This window comes from Anabrus simplex, chromosome 6, assembly GCF_040414725.1.
Source record: "Anabrus simplex isolate iqAnaSimp1 chromosome 6, ASM4041472v1, whole genome shotgun sequence".
NCBI lineage: Eukaryota > Metazoa > Arthropoda > Insecta > Orthoptera > Tettigoniidae > Anabrus > Anabrus simplex.
In genome coordinates, this window is record NC_090270.1 from 118,121,527 (window position 1) to 118,135,270 (window position 13,744).

Genomic DNA, 13,744 nt, shown 5'->3' on the forward strand with positions numbered 1-13,744 from the left:
TCACAGGAAAACTGACTTCATATTTGGAATAGACTATACCAAAATACATAGAAATAGTTGAAAAATATCGTGCAACAGTCCAAAAAAAAAAGTATTTTGACCAGGCTTTGTCAGCTAATGGTGGCTTGAAACAAGTCAAAACATGTACTGACCAATTGTAACTCATCGCGAGTAATAGGAGTATTGCATAGGTTGATCTTAATTAACATTTTATTTTGTGACGATTAACAGTTGTCTTGTATATGTTTGGTTGAAATTTGTCATTGAATTATTTTATTGGAAACTTGTCTAACCGGGGTTATTTTCATGGCTTTGATGATAGTACCCTGGTTTTGTTGTAGAAATTCCTTACGTAGGCTGACAATGTCTGCATAATTTACTAGCATGTACCTGTGGCTTCGCCTGTGATTATTTATTCAACCGTTGGATGTCATAAAACCATTTATTTAAGAGAAAAAACATTAACACATCGTTTTTACATAAATTGCATGAATTACGTTATTTTATTTTTTAATTATATTGTTACTTTCAATGCTTAAGATACTGGGTTGGTGGGTGTTACAAACAATATTAAAAGACCATATATTATATAAGAACTAATTTTTCATTATAGAGCTTCTGGATAAACTATATTAATTGTCCTTCCATTTGGAGACAAGATGCATTAACATAGTGCTCCACATTCTGGAAAGTCAGGGAAAAATATTTTTGTCAGGGAAAGTCAGGGAAATAGACAAAAACCTGGAAAATCAGGAAAATCTTCCCCATTGATGGATTTGAGGGGATATTTTTATGCTCTAGTCTGCTGTAACCTAGGCTATTGTAGCTTTTTTTAAAATGTACTTTTCACAAGAAGTGCACAACAATTCTACAGTTTTTGTTGTGCCCTTGTGTCATTTCTTTCAACCATTTTTGTGTTCTCTATTTCATTTCATCTTCAGGGGTCCCATTGTCGGCAGCCCTGAAGATGGTTTTCTGTGGTTTCCCATTTTCACACCAGGCAAATGCTGGGGCTGTACCTTAATTAAGGCCACGGTCGCTTCCAACTTCTAGGGCTTTCCTATCCCATCGTCGCCATAAGATCTATCTCCTCAGCCGGGCTGAGTGGCTCAGACGGTTAAGGCGCTGGCCTTCTGACCCCAACTTGGCAGGTTCGATCCTGGCTCAGTCCGGTGGTGTTTGAAGGTGCTCAAATACATCAGCCTCGTGTCGGTAGATTTACTGGCACGTAAAATTCCGGCACCTCGGCGTCTCCGAAAACCGCCAAAGAGTAGTTAGTGGGATGTAAAACAAATATTATTATTAAGATCTATCTGTGTCGGTGCGACGTAAAGCTACTAGCAAAAAAAAAAAATTCATTTCTAGGATGCTTGCTTGAAACTCTTGACAATGGCTAACAAGCAATGTACATTTAATAAATTCTGGGTAGACAGTAAAGTGTTTCTCGAACTAAGTGGTTGGTCATATCGGTAAATGAAGCAACTTCAGCATACTGCAAAGTGTGTTGTAAATCGTTCAACCGTAGTAATATGTTACCCATGCTAAAGGACCTACTCATACAAAATACATGAAAGCTAAGTTTTCCCAGCCAGCAATTTCTTTCTTTGCAAAGAATACCTCTACTCAATATCCACTTGAAGATACACAGCCAAGAGTTAGCATTACATGCACAGCTACAAAGGCTTTTTTTTTTTTTTTTTTTTTTTTTTTGCAAGTTGCTGTACGTCACACCGACACAGATAGGTCTTATGGCGACGATGGGGCAGGAAAGGGCTAGGGGTGGGAAGGAAGCGTCCGTGGCGTTAATTAAGGTACAGCCCCAACATTTGTCTGGTTTGAAAATGGAAAACCACAGAAAACCATCTTCAGGGCTGCCGACAGTGGGGTTCAAACCCACTATCTCGCGAATACTGGATACTTAAGCGACTGCAGCTATCGAGCACGGTTACAAAGGAATTAGCAGTGCCAGGAACAAGTCAGAGGAGTTAGACTTTCAGTGTGAATGAAGATGGTGATACATCGGCTAAAGCCATGTGGGCTCTCCAGGTTGTCACTGGAAAGATGTCTCTCAACTCTTGTGATGAAACCTCCACAGCATTTGAAACAATGTTCCCAGGCAGTTTCAGTTGATCAAAACTTCACTATGGGCAAGACTAAGGCTTCCTATGTTAGCTAAATAATGGATTAGCTGCATATTTTAAAGAAAGTTTGCAAAATGACTTTAAACAGTACTCTGACTACGTTGTTTGATTTGATGAATCATTAAACAAATTTGTCCAAAAAGGACAAATGGACTTGTGTATAAGGTTTTTGGATGTAAATCTTCAAAAAGTTGCAACAAGGTGTTGGAACAGTGTATTTTTAGGCAGGACAACTGCGGATCACTTAATAAATGGCTTTATACATGGACTGTCCTTACCTTTAGGAAATATTTTCCAAATCTCAATGGATGAGCGGAATGTTAACCTCAGTTTCATTTTAAAAAACTTAAAAATCATTTGCAAGTTCTAAACCCCAAGGGCACATCTCTTAATATAGGCATATGCAGTTTGCTTACAGTGAATGGAGCCATGAAAACTGGGATCTCCAAAATTGACTACCGGGCGAGTTGGCCGTGTGGTTAGGAGCGCGCAGCTGTGAGCTCGCATCCAGGAGATAGTGCGTTCGAATCCCACTCTCGGCAGCCCTGAAGATGGTTTTCCGTGGTTTCCCGTTTTCACACCAGGCAAATGCTGGGGCTGTACCTTAATTAAGGCCACGGCCGCTTCCTTCCCATTCCTAGGCCTTTCCTGTCCCATCGTTGCCACAAGACCTATCTGTGTCGGTGCGACGTAAAGCAAAATGGCAAAATTGACTGGGACCTTTTTCATTTTTTTAGGTTTCTGTACAATCTTTTTAAAGATAGCCCTGCTCGACGTACTAAAACAACAGACTTTTTGATAAGTGCAAACTTTTCTTCTTTCATTCCTGTCCTTTGACTGATCTTCAAATTGGAAAACTATTTTGCATTTAGACCTAGGTTAATTGGAATTCGTTACATTCATCTACATTACAAACACAAGTTAATTGCTTTTCATCTTAAGAGTGCTTTAAATCCACATAAAATAGTATTAGATTGCAGTGATAAAATAACTTGTTCATATTTGAATTTCTCTATTAGTAAGTTAGTTGTACTTTGTTCGTTGCAAATAAGGTAAAGGTGCATATTACCATTAAAATATTTGTTTGTATGTAAAGTGCCATCAATGTAATTGTTTCTCCATAAATAATTGAAAAAAGGAAGTGGAGAGAGAATTAGGCCAGCTATGGGGATGGTAGAGGCTGGAATTTCCTCTTTTGTTCCTTGTAAAACATGCTGTTTGGTGAATTAACTTGTCACTCAGTTTTTGTGAGTCAGGGAAATTTTTCTTTGGAGGTCAGGGAAACTTGAGAGAACATTTCTGTGGACACTATGCATAAAGAGTTTGCCTTTTCAACTCGTGAACAACCCATGTACAGTTGATCTTGCGATAAGCACAGTTTTCGAAGAGAGTCATACAAATTCAAACGATTGCCCTTGTGCCTTGTTGATGCACATTATGAAACTCAAATGAATAGGGAACTGTAGGTATCTAAATTGAAACACCATATCTGACGAGATGATTTTTTGAATCTGAGGAATTAATACTATTTCGCCCGCAGAATTTCTAGCCAGCTTCAACAATTTTTGGCATCAGTTTCTTGGTTGAGAGTCGTGTTTCATTGCAGAGGCAAGGAGGATTTAAGTTCCTGAGGAGAATACTTGGTGCCAGATTCTTGCGCTCCAAGATGTTCGAGGGTACTTCAGGTGATTCCAAATTCTTCAAAAGCTTTAGTCATGTAGTTGACAGCCTCATCTTTGTCTATAGTCTTGTCTTTTTTGTTGAGCACCGGGTAATTCTCGTAAAAGTTGCTTGTTGGTGTTGTTACAGCTTCATATCTTGAAGCAAAAATTGCACTTTGACACAGCCATGCGTTATCAGCAAAAGCATCACTGCATGCCGTAGATTTGGCTGGGCATTGCAGATATACATACAGCCAAACACTTCTGGGTATGACGAACTGAACGAAAATGACTTCCTATGCCATGGACTTTAATTTGGCCTTGACTTGTATTACATATGTTATGTACATTGCCTAGTGACAATGAATCTAAGATTATGCATATAATCCTTGTGCAGAATGCTGGATTGTCATGTCCCAGCACACTTTTTCGGCTAGTTTTTCATTCATAAAATTAAAACTGAGGCTTTGAGGTGCATTGGGACCTCCTTCCATGTACCTAAGCTTAACATTTCAGATCTCTGCATGCCGTAGATTTGGCTGGACATCACACACGCACAAACACTTCCTTTTATTATTATAGATGATGGGTTAACATTGGTTGGAGTGCAGATGTATGCAAATTTAAGATGGTATACAGTTGTAGAGAATAAAATCTCTTAAAGGTGTCCTTTTTAAAGGAAAAAAAAAACAGGCTTAAAAGCTGGATCTTCTCACGACTTGAAAATGATTCCTGGTGGTTCTGTAATCGTAGACAGTTGTCAGTTGTGGATGTGGGCCACATTTATTAATATTAATTAAAATATGTCTCCTGAAATGAATAGGTACTGTACTCGTTACTATGAAACTTATGTTTGTTTGTATGCTATTATTAAATCAAAGTTTCCAACTTTTAGATCCAGCTCTGCTTATTATTTTAGTCTACTTCACTGCTGAGTTGTCTTCAACCACATACATCATTTGACCCCACCATATAAAGTAGATTGGTGACTAAGCTTCATTTCATACAGTTATTTCCACATTTGCTTTTTACTATAGCCTAAGGATAGCTTCTATCTAGGATGTTTACATTTTGCATAAATGTGCTTAGCCTTACTTTAAATTCCAATTAACTGCATGAAAATATATACATATCCTGCAGTGACTCGGACACTTAGACTGTACTTTGCTATTAATTTGTAATGATTTGAATCTGTACAAATACATATGATTTTCTCTTAACTCGGTTATACAGTACTTCCCAGTTACTTGACAAGTATCTTAAAATGTCCCAGTTACTTGACAAGTATCTTAAAATGTTTTGACCAGGTGAGTTGGTCGTGCGGTTAGGAGAGCGCGGCTGTGAGCTTGCATCCAGGAGATAGTAGGTTCAAATCCTACTGTCGGCAGCCCTGAAGATGATTTTCCGTGGTTTTCCATTTTCACACCAGGCAAATTCTGGGGCTGTACCTTAAGGCCACGGCCACTTCCGTCCAACTCCTAGGCCTTCCCTATCCCATCGTCGCCTATCTGTGTCGGTGCAACGTAAAGCCACTAGTAAAAAAAGTTTCAACAGTTTTATTTTGAGATACAACTATGCAGTAGTTTTCGTCAGCATATTCAGTGCTAGAGCTTGTTTTTTGTGGTTCTAAATGAACACTCCTCTAGTCTTACAAACCAAAATTTTTGTGAGAGAATCTATAGATTGTTTGAAACAAAAGCAGTTAATGCTAGCCTTGTTTTGGTACATATTTTCATGATTGTTATGGCAGATTCGAGAATGGAGAGAATTGGGAGAATTAACCCTATAAATGGAGTTAATATTCTCGGTGAATTACCAAAATTTCTCCATAGTTTCATATGATATTCTTTTTAGATCGATTTTGCTTTACTATTATTTTATACTTTCTTGTTTGTATCATCATCTTCCAAGTATTTGGCCATGTGTCCCGTTACGGTCTTGCATTTTTCTTTTTGCAAGACGTGAAAGCAATCAAATGTCCTTCCGACGGGTTGCTAGCCTGAAGGAAGTAAGACCATTGGTGGGGCTGCCACCTCTCAGCTAATGGACTAAAATTACAGCATTTCCTCCGCAATTAATGTAACGGTTATACCGCCGTGACTCAGTTGACAGGGCCTCGTCTGTGGGAACAGGTTTGTTCATCCTGGAAAGGTGAGGTTGGCATTTGGGGAGGAGAGGTTATGTCATCATCCTTCCAAGTATTGGGCCATGTGGCCCATTACAGTCTTGCATTTTCTTTCCATCGTGTCTTTGAATGTCCTATAGATCTCTGTCCTCTTGCTTGATAGCGTAGGATCTCCTTTGGCAGTCTTCCAGATTCCATTCTTTGAACGTGACGTTTCCAGTTTTCTTGTTAATCATAGATTTAATTGATTACTGGTTTCACATTCAGTCCCTTAAGCACATCTTCATTTCTTATACAATCCCATTTTGTATCGCTTGCTGTTCTGCGCATGAATGTCATTTCACATGCTGTAATTCTTTAAATGTCTTGAGTTCTTATTGTCCATGCCTCACTGCCATAACAAAGGGTTGGTCTGGCTAAAGTGTTATAAAGGCGTAAGCGAGTGTGTTTTTGGACAAGAGATGGCTTCATGATATGACGTTTATGATTCCTGTTGTTCTGGTAAATTTGGTTATTTTTGCAGAGATATAAATTTCCCCTTGGTAAGATAAATTGTATCCCAGATAATTGAATTCGTTGACTCTTTCCAAAATGTTATTATCTACTGGGTATAGGGTCCTTCCGCTTAAAGGCCATTATTTTGCTCTTTTGTGGCAAAATGATCATGTCGAATTTTGAAGAGACTTTCTGGAGATTAAATACTGACCACTAAAGATCATCTTCTGATGATGCTACCAATGCATCATCATCATCAGCATCTAGACGTGCGAGATATCTGCTGACTGGGATTGATCCATGCCTTTCATGCCTCCATTCCTGCATTATGTTGTTCATATAGATTATGAACAACAAAGGAGAAAGTCCACAACCTTGTCTCACACCTCTGCTAATCGGTTCCCATTCAGTCTGATGATTACCTAGCTTTATTGCAATAAGGTTGTCACTGTACATGTTGTATATGTTATCTATTAACTGTAGTGGGACATTATCTTCTGCTAAGATATTAAGAAAGTCTGTTCCTGTTAACTAGGTCAAAGGCTTTCTTAAAATCAACAAATGCTAGGTGAGTTTCCAAGTTAAATTCCCTGCGTTTTTCTACTAACATTTTCAAGGTAAAGTAAGCATCTTCCCTGCGTTTTTCTACTAAGATTTTCAAGGTAAAGTAAGCATCAGCACATGAGCGTCCCTTTTGAAATCCATGTTGTTCATTTCCAATTCATTTTCATAATACCTGAATCATTTTTCTTTGACAATATTAGAGTCAATTTTGTAACCCAAGTTGAGTATACCTATCCCTCTGTAAGTTCCACAATCTTTCACACTGCCCTTCTTATGAAGAAGAATAACTATAGCTTTTTGCCAATTCTCTGGTGGTCTGTTGCCATTCCAAATTAAATTGATGAATTTGAGAATTCTTTGCTTGAAGATATCACTGGAGTACTTGAATAGTTCTGCATTTATTGAGTCTTCTCCAGTTGCTTTTCCATTTCTAAGTTTTCTGAGTACTAGCTCCAGTTCTTCTAGTGTAATGGTTTCCGAAGACTTGTTAAGAGATGTTGGCGGAAGAAATGGCTCAATATTTGAAACTCTTCAAAGGTTCCGAAAATAAATGAGCCACTCCATTAGAGGTATTGCATTAATGTGTGTGTCTTCTTTTACATCAATATTCAGTTTCTTGAGTATTTTATAGGTCTGTGTTTGTGGTCTTGTTGTATCAGTCTCCAGGTGTGAAACAGTTTTTCCACTCTTTCTGTGCTTTTTCCGCACTTCCCTTTTTGCTATTGCTCTCTTGTGGTGATACTGTATTTTATCTTCTAATTTACTAGTTGACAAAAAAAATGTATAAGCATTTCTTTTGTCTGAAATAACTTTTTTAGTTTCTTCATCCCAGATTCTTAAACCCTTTTTCCTCTGCCATTTTTCTTAACTCCCAACTCTCAAAAGCAGACTGCTTTAAAATTAAACACAATTTAGACCACTCCATTTCCACGTTGTCACGGTGTCATCTGTGTAAGATTATTAAGTCTTTCCTGGTACAGCCATTTTATACTGGGGTCTCTTAATAGGTTAACCATGTAAGAAGTTTTAATTTCTTGTATTGTTTGTTTGTTTGTTTCTTTTATACCATCTAGACAGACGAATAGGTGCTACTAATAGATAGTGATCAGTTTCCAATTCAGGGCCTCGATAGACTCTTGTATCCAAGACTAAATCTGCCAATTTACCATTACAAATTATACTGTATAATCTATAATCGATTTCTGATTTCGTGCAAGACCCCGTATACTAGTGGCTGTCCTTGTGTGGGAACATTGTGTTCATGATCTTTAACTGATTGAAGACAGTGACTATTAATTTTGTTCCTTTGTTATTACGAGTTATTTCTTCATGGATTCTGATGTGATTCTGGATTTTCTCATTACCAACTCTGGCATTGAAGTCTCCCAGTAATAGAAGCATATCTTGTTTGTTAATTTTATTGACTATCTCTTGCAGATCATTATAGAACCCATCACTTTCTTTTGAATTGCCTTCTACTGGAGCATATACCCCTATAACTGGATAGTTATAGTCTTAATTGGATAATCCTTTCATTCCAAAAAGTGTAGCTATCAATTCTTGATCTTATTTTGTGTACCATGAGCAGTACACCTGCCTGTGCTCTACTATCGCTGTCAACCCCACTGTATGTATATTGGGTATTCAGCCCGAAGGCTGGTTTGATCCTCTGCAGCTCTGCCAACAGCTGTCATAAACAGCCTAGGCATCACTGAAGAGGCGTACTAGGGAAATGAGGAGTGAGGTAGTTTCCTGTTGTTTCCTCACTGAGCCAGCCATTGCTATTACATATCGGTCTGCCAAGCCCACTGAAATGCAGCACCAACCAACCCTATGAGCGATATTTTCACACCATTCATAACAGGGACTGGCTGCATAAGGAATGGTATTACTAGCATCACTCATACCTCAGTCACTTTCATATTGTCAAAGTCAAGGATGAGACTGAGACAGGTCAATGAAAGTAACAAATTTGATATAGCCCATACCAGAAAACATAGTGCACTGTGTAAAACTGTAAATAATTTACTCTCTCTTTTGATCCCTGAAGCTTTCTTTTTGTTTCTGAGATTGTTTGTATTTGATAGGATACTGCTATTTATGGATGTGTTTGTGCTTGGTTTTGTTTTGCAGGGTTGCAACATCTCTGGTCGGCTGGTTCAGAGCCCCGCGGCAGGCTTCTGCCTCTACAAGTCTAATTGGAGGTTGTCTCTGAACGGGGAACCACCTTGGCCTGCAGAGTGCTGCCTTGCCTGCGACAGCTCATTTAACTGCCACTAAATAACTGTATATTTCACTCTGCCTAAAACTGAACGAAGGCTGCCTCGTAAGTATATGATGTATGAAAAAAACGAATCTATTATTAATAGACCTCACATTTTTAGATTATTATGGAATTACATCATTTCTAAATATAATGGGCTTTCAGGTGTTAATATGTAATAATTTTGTACAATATTTTATTTGGAATTAATAAAGTACTCTTTTCTTTCAGTTTGCTTATTCAGCCGACTCTTTCTGAGAAGTACCAACTCTCGCTCAACTGTATACCCTCCCAAACATCGATCATCAGTTATAATTTAAGCGATTTCGACATCAGTTCAAAATGAAAATCGCCAATCTTGATGAACGTGTTCATGTGCTGGATGCTGAAACTGACGTCTTCAAAGTCATCAGGGACATTGCTCAGTCTGGGGTGAGGACACTTACAGATTTTGTTGAAAGTTTTGGCAGCTATTCAGAAAATACGTTCATGATTGAAACCAGACTAGAGATGGGAATAATATTAATAATAATAATAATAATAATAATAATAATAATTGTATAGCTTCATCTACAATGTACAGGCATTTTGATTTGACTTGTACCTGCTTGGCAGTTTTGACCTTCGGTTCTAGTCCACCAAAGTGGGAGATTAAACCAGATTTCTGTTGCATGACTTATGGCTGAGTTTTAATTATATTTGATAAACGCCAAGATATATATTTTTTTACATGCAGGCATCGTATGATGTGGAGTGTCAAATGGCTTTTTTTATCCTTCAGAAATAGTGATGAACTAAATAGACTGAGCTATGGTGGCCTAGGTCATATTTGTTTTGTTGGAAAGGATCTAAGCTACAAGTCTGACACTACTGCCATCACACTGTAGAGTGCGTGCAAATCTCCTGTTGTGGGCCAAGTCAATGAATATTGAATTTTCGTGACCGCATTTTAATCGAAATAGACTTTCAACCTATTAGGTCTTGTTACGTACATATAGTACATAGCTCAATTAGCAGAGCAACATGCGAAATTGGGTTCCACTGGTGTCTGGTTGGCCATTTTTATTCTGTACTTAACATCTCTTCAACACGTACTAAATATACGTAACATGACCTAATAGGTTGAAAGTCTATTTCAATTTTAATTACATTTATAACAGGCTTACGTCAAATCACATGCTTTAATATGCACATTTTGTATCACCGCATTACCGGTGTTGATTTAGTGTCCCAATACTCTTGTCTACAATGTATAACAATGTGTACGTTTTATTAGAGGGCTAGTAATACCAAAATTTGTGTGTTCATTTTACTTATTCAGGAGGAATTAAAAATATTTTGCTCGTCCTACTTTGTTGTAAATAGACTACAGATTGTAGCAGTTAGGCTCCTTACAGTACGAATAACAAAATTGCAGTGCTTTGCTTTAGATACCTCTTCCTGCTTGAAAATTAATTTTTCAAAGTTTATAAGCTGTATATATAGTGAGCAGTAACACACAAATATTGATTATAATACAAAGGTCATTTTGAAACTATCATGGAACAATTTTTCATGAACCAGGATATGTTGTTGAAAAACCAAATGCATCTTCTTAACCTACAGGCTTTTCTTCACTTTTAAACAATCTTCATTGCTTTGTGCGCATTTTACACACCATTGTATGAGCTTGCATCTCTGAAATGTTTCACCCTTCTAACACAAATCTCACCCTTGCTGCACACATACGCACACTGAAGTCTGTGGTGAATTTCAGCAGCAGGAATTTCCTCTTTTAAGGATTTCAGTCATTGAACATTCCCAAAATTAGTCATCTCTGCTGGTCAAATGATGAAATGAAATGGCGTATGGCTTTTAGTGCCGGGAGTGTCCGAGGACATGTTTGGCTTGCCAGATGCAGGTCTTTTGATTTGACTCCCATAGGCGACCTGCGTGCCGTGATGAGGATGAAATGATGAGAAGACGACACATACACCCAGCCCCCATGCCAGCGAAATTATCCAGTGATGGTTAAAATACCCGAACCCGTGACCAAAGGCCAGCGCGCTAACCATTTAGCCATGGAGCTGGACGGTCAAAAAATGTTTTGTCAGGATTGTAGCAGGGTGCGGCAGAGCTTCTCACCCCGTTTTTTTTTTTTTTTTCATTTTTTTCTCCTTAGTGAACTGCGCAGAGAGAGGATGTATACTAGTGTCCAAATGTTAAGCATAATCACTAAATGAGGCCATACCACGGGATAGAAATGTCAGACGGATTGATGAACAAATGGAAGCTGACTCTCACACCATATGTCGCACAACTTGTCCAAAAAAAGTGTCAGAATGGTTCTGATAGCTAAGGTACACCTTTGACAACTAACAAGACTTGGCAATGTCTTCCACAACAAAATATGCTGTTAATAGGGTGCATGGTTACCCCTAACGGCCACACATGCTTCGCAACGACATAGCATGCTCTCTATCAGAAGGTCCAAGAGCTCCTGTGGCAATCGATCCCATTCCTCCGAAAGGGCAATGCGAAGGTCTTGGAGGGTCCTTGGTGGAGACTGATGGGATGCAATTCGCCTCCCCAATGTATCCCAGGCATGTTCTATAGGATTCAGATCAGCGGACCTGGCTGGCCGGTTAATGCGATGAATGTCTTCCGCAGCCAGAAATTCACTAAAGCAGCGCGGTGCGGTTGGGTATTATCGTCCATTAAGAGGAGGTCCGGACCAACCGCACCTCTGAAGAGTCAAACATGTAGTCTAAGTACCTCATCCCTTTATCTCCAAGCGTTAAGTGTTCCTCGGACCACCCATGAAGACGTGCAGGTCCGTACGGCCATTCAACATGATGCTGCCCCATACCATGACGCCACCACCACCATGCTGGTTCCGTTCCATGATGTTTCTGTGGTTGTATCGGCTATCTGGTTCTCTCCAGATAAATGTGCGACGGGAATCGTTCTGCAAACTGAAGTGGGATTAATCTGTGAAGAGCACATGCCTCCATTCATTCATGGTCCATTTTCGATGTTGACGGCTCCACAGTAAACGGGCCCGTCTGTGTGTTGGAGTAAGCGGGACGCACACCGCTGGACATTGGGCATACAGCCCCGCTGTTCTGAGCCTCCGGTACACAGGGGCCGGGAAACAGCAACCCCTGAGACGGCCTTGCAGGTGTACTCAGATTTCATCGCGCGGTTAAGGCTAGATATATTGGTCCTGTTGTGGGGTGGTTACCCTTGGTCGACCTGGTACTGGCCTACGACTAACATCTCCTGTGTCTTGAAATCGTCTCCAAAGCCTGGAAATGACACTTTGTGGCACATTCAAGGATACGGCGACTTTGGTCTGTGTCTGGCCTGCTTCCAGGCGGCCGAGTATTCTACCCTGCAAAACTGGGTCCAAATGGCGTCGTCGTGCCATTATGTTGTCACGTTCACCACAAGGCTACACTCTGCACACTATAACAGGGCAAACACGACTGAGGGAATATGGGGCGCAGGCACTGGCTGTGCTTACCTTGCGGTTACGCCGCTAGTCAAAGCAGGGAACACTCCTTTCCTATACAGAGTGAACACGTAAGGTTGGTAGGTGCATATGTCGTGCGATATGCGATGTATTTCCTGTTGCCCTGCTTACTCGTAACTTATACTTAACTTCTGGACACTAGTGTACATTGTGTTAAAAGAAAATCATCTCCTTTATTTTGATAACTATGAAGGAGATCTTACATGGTGGTTTTTCCCAGAACTCTTGTTGTATTCCGTTAATAAACGTGAGACTCTGTTACAGACTTTTTGATAGTGTATCTACCTTCCTGGGTGTTTTGCGTGCAATACACAACTAAGGTTGTGCATTGTTTGAATATAAAGGCAAGTGGTTTTGGTTTCTCCATGTTCAAGAAATTCAACCATAATGCACCCCTCTGCATCATAAAAGGAAGTGGCCATATTTTTATCCAGCAGACAGCACTGTCTTTGCTTTCTTTTTTTGTTGGTAAATTCCAGTGATGCCATTCCTTGCTCTGCTGTTTTGTTGCCACAATGAATGTGGGAACTTTCTTTAATCACTGATCACAATACTTGGTAAAAAAATAATCTTTATTTTGATAACTGTGAAGTAGTTCTTGTAAGATTGTTTTCTTTGAACTGTGTGGTCTTCTAGTAATAACTGTGGGACTCGTGTTACAGGCTATTTGATAGCTTAAGCTTAGAATAATTTCCTTCATTGCACAGTGTTGTACTGCAGGTTTTGTTGCAGTTATATCCATTTATATGATTTTATCAACTCTTTCCCCTTACCGAGCGAGTTGGCCGCGCGGTTAGGGGCGCGTGGCTGTAAGCTTGTATCTGGGAGATAGTGGGTTCGAACCCACTGTCGGCAGCCCTGAAGATGGTTTTCCGTGGTTTCCCATTTTCACACCAGGCAAATGTTGGGGCTGTACCTTTAAGACCGCGGCCACTTCCTTTCAACTTCTAGGCCTTTCCTATCCTGTCGTCACCATGAGAC

The 13,744-nt window shown here is 39.6% G+C and overlaps 1 protein-coding gene across 2 annotated transcripts in view; it reads left to right on the plus strand.

Moving 5' to 3' along the window:
* LOC136876166 (ornithine decarboxylase 1) overlaps positions 1–13,744 on the plus strand; it is a 75,897-nt gene that overhangs the window by 23,571 nt on the left and 38,582 nt on the right. For both annotated transcript variants that reach the window (XM_067149885.2, XM_067149886.2), the window contains exons 2-3: positions 9,120–9,312; positions 9,481–9,681. In XM_067149885.2, coding sequence (XP_067005986.1) covers positions 9,592–9,681 — 90 coding nt within the window. In that variant the 5' untranslated portion in view covers positions 9,120–9,312; positions 9,481–9,591. The remainder of the gene's footprint in view (positions 1–9,119; positions 9,313–9,480; positions 9,682–13,744) is intronic.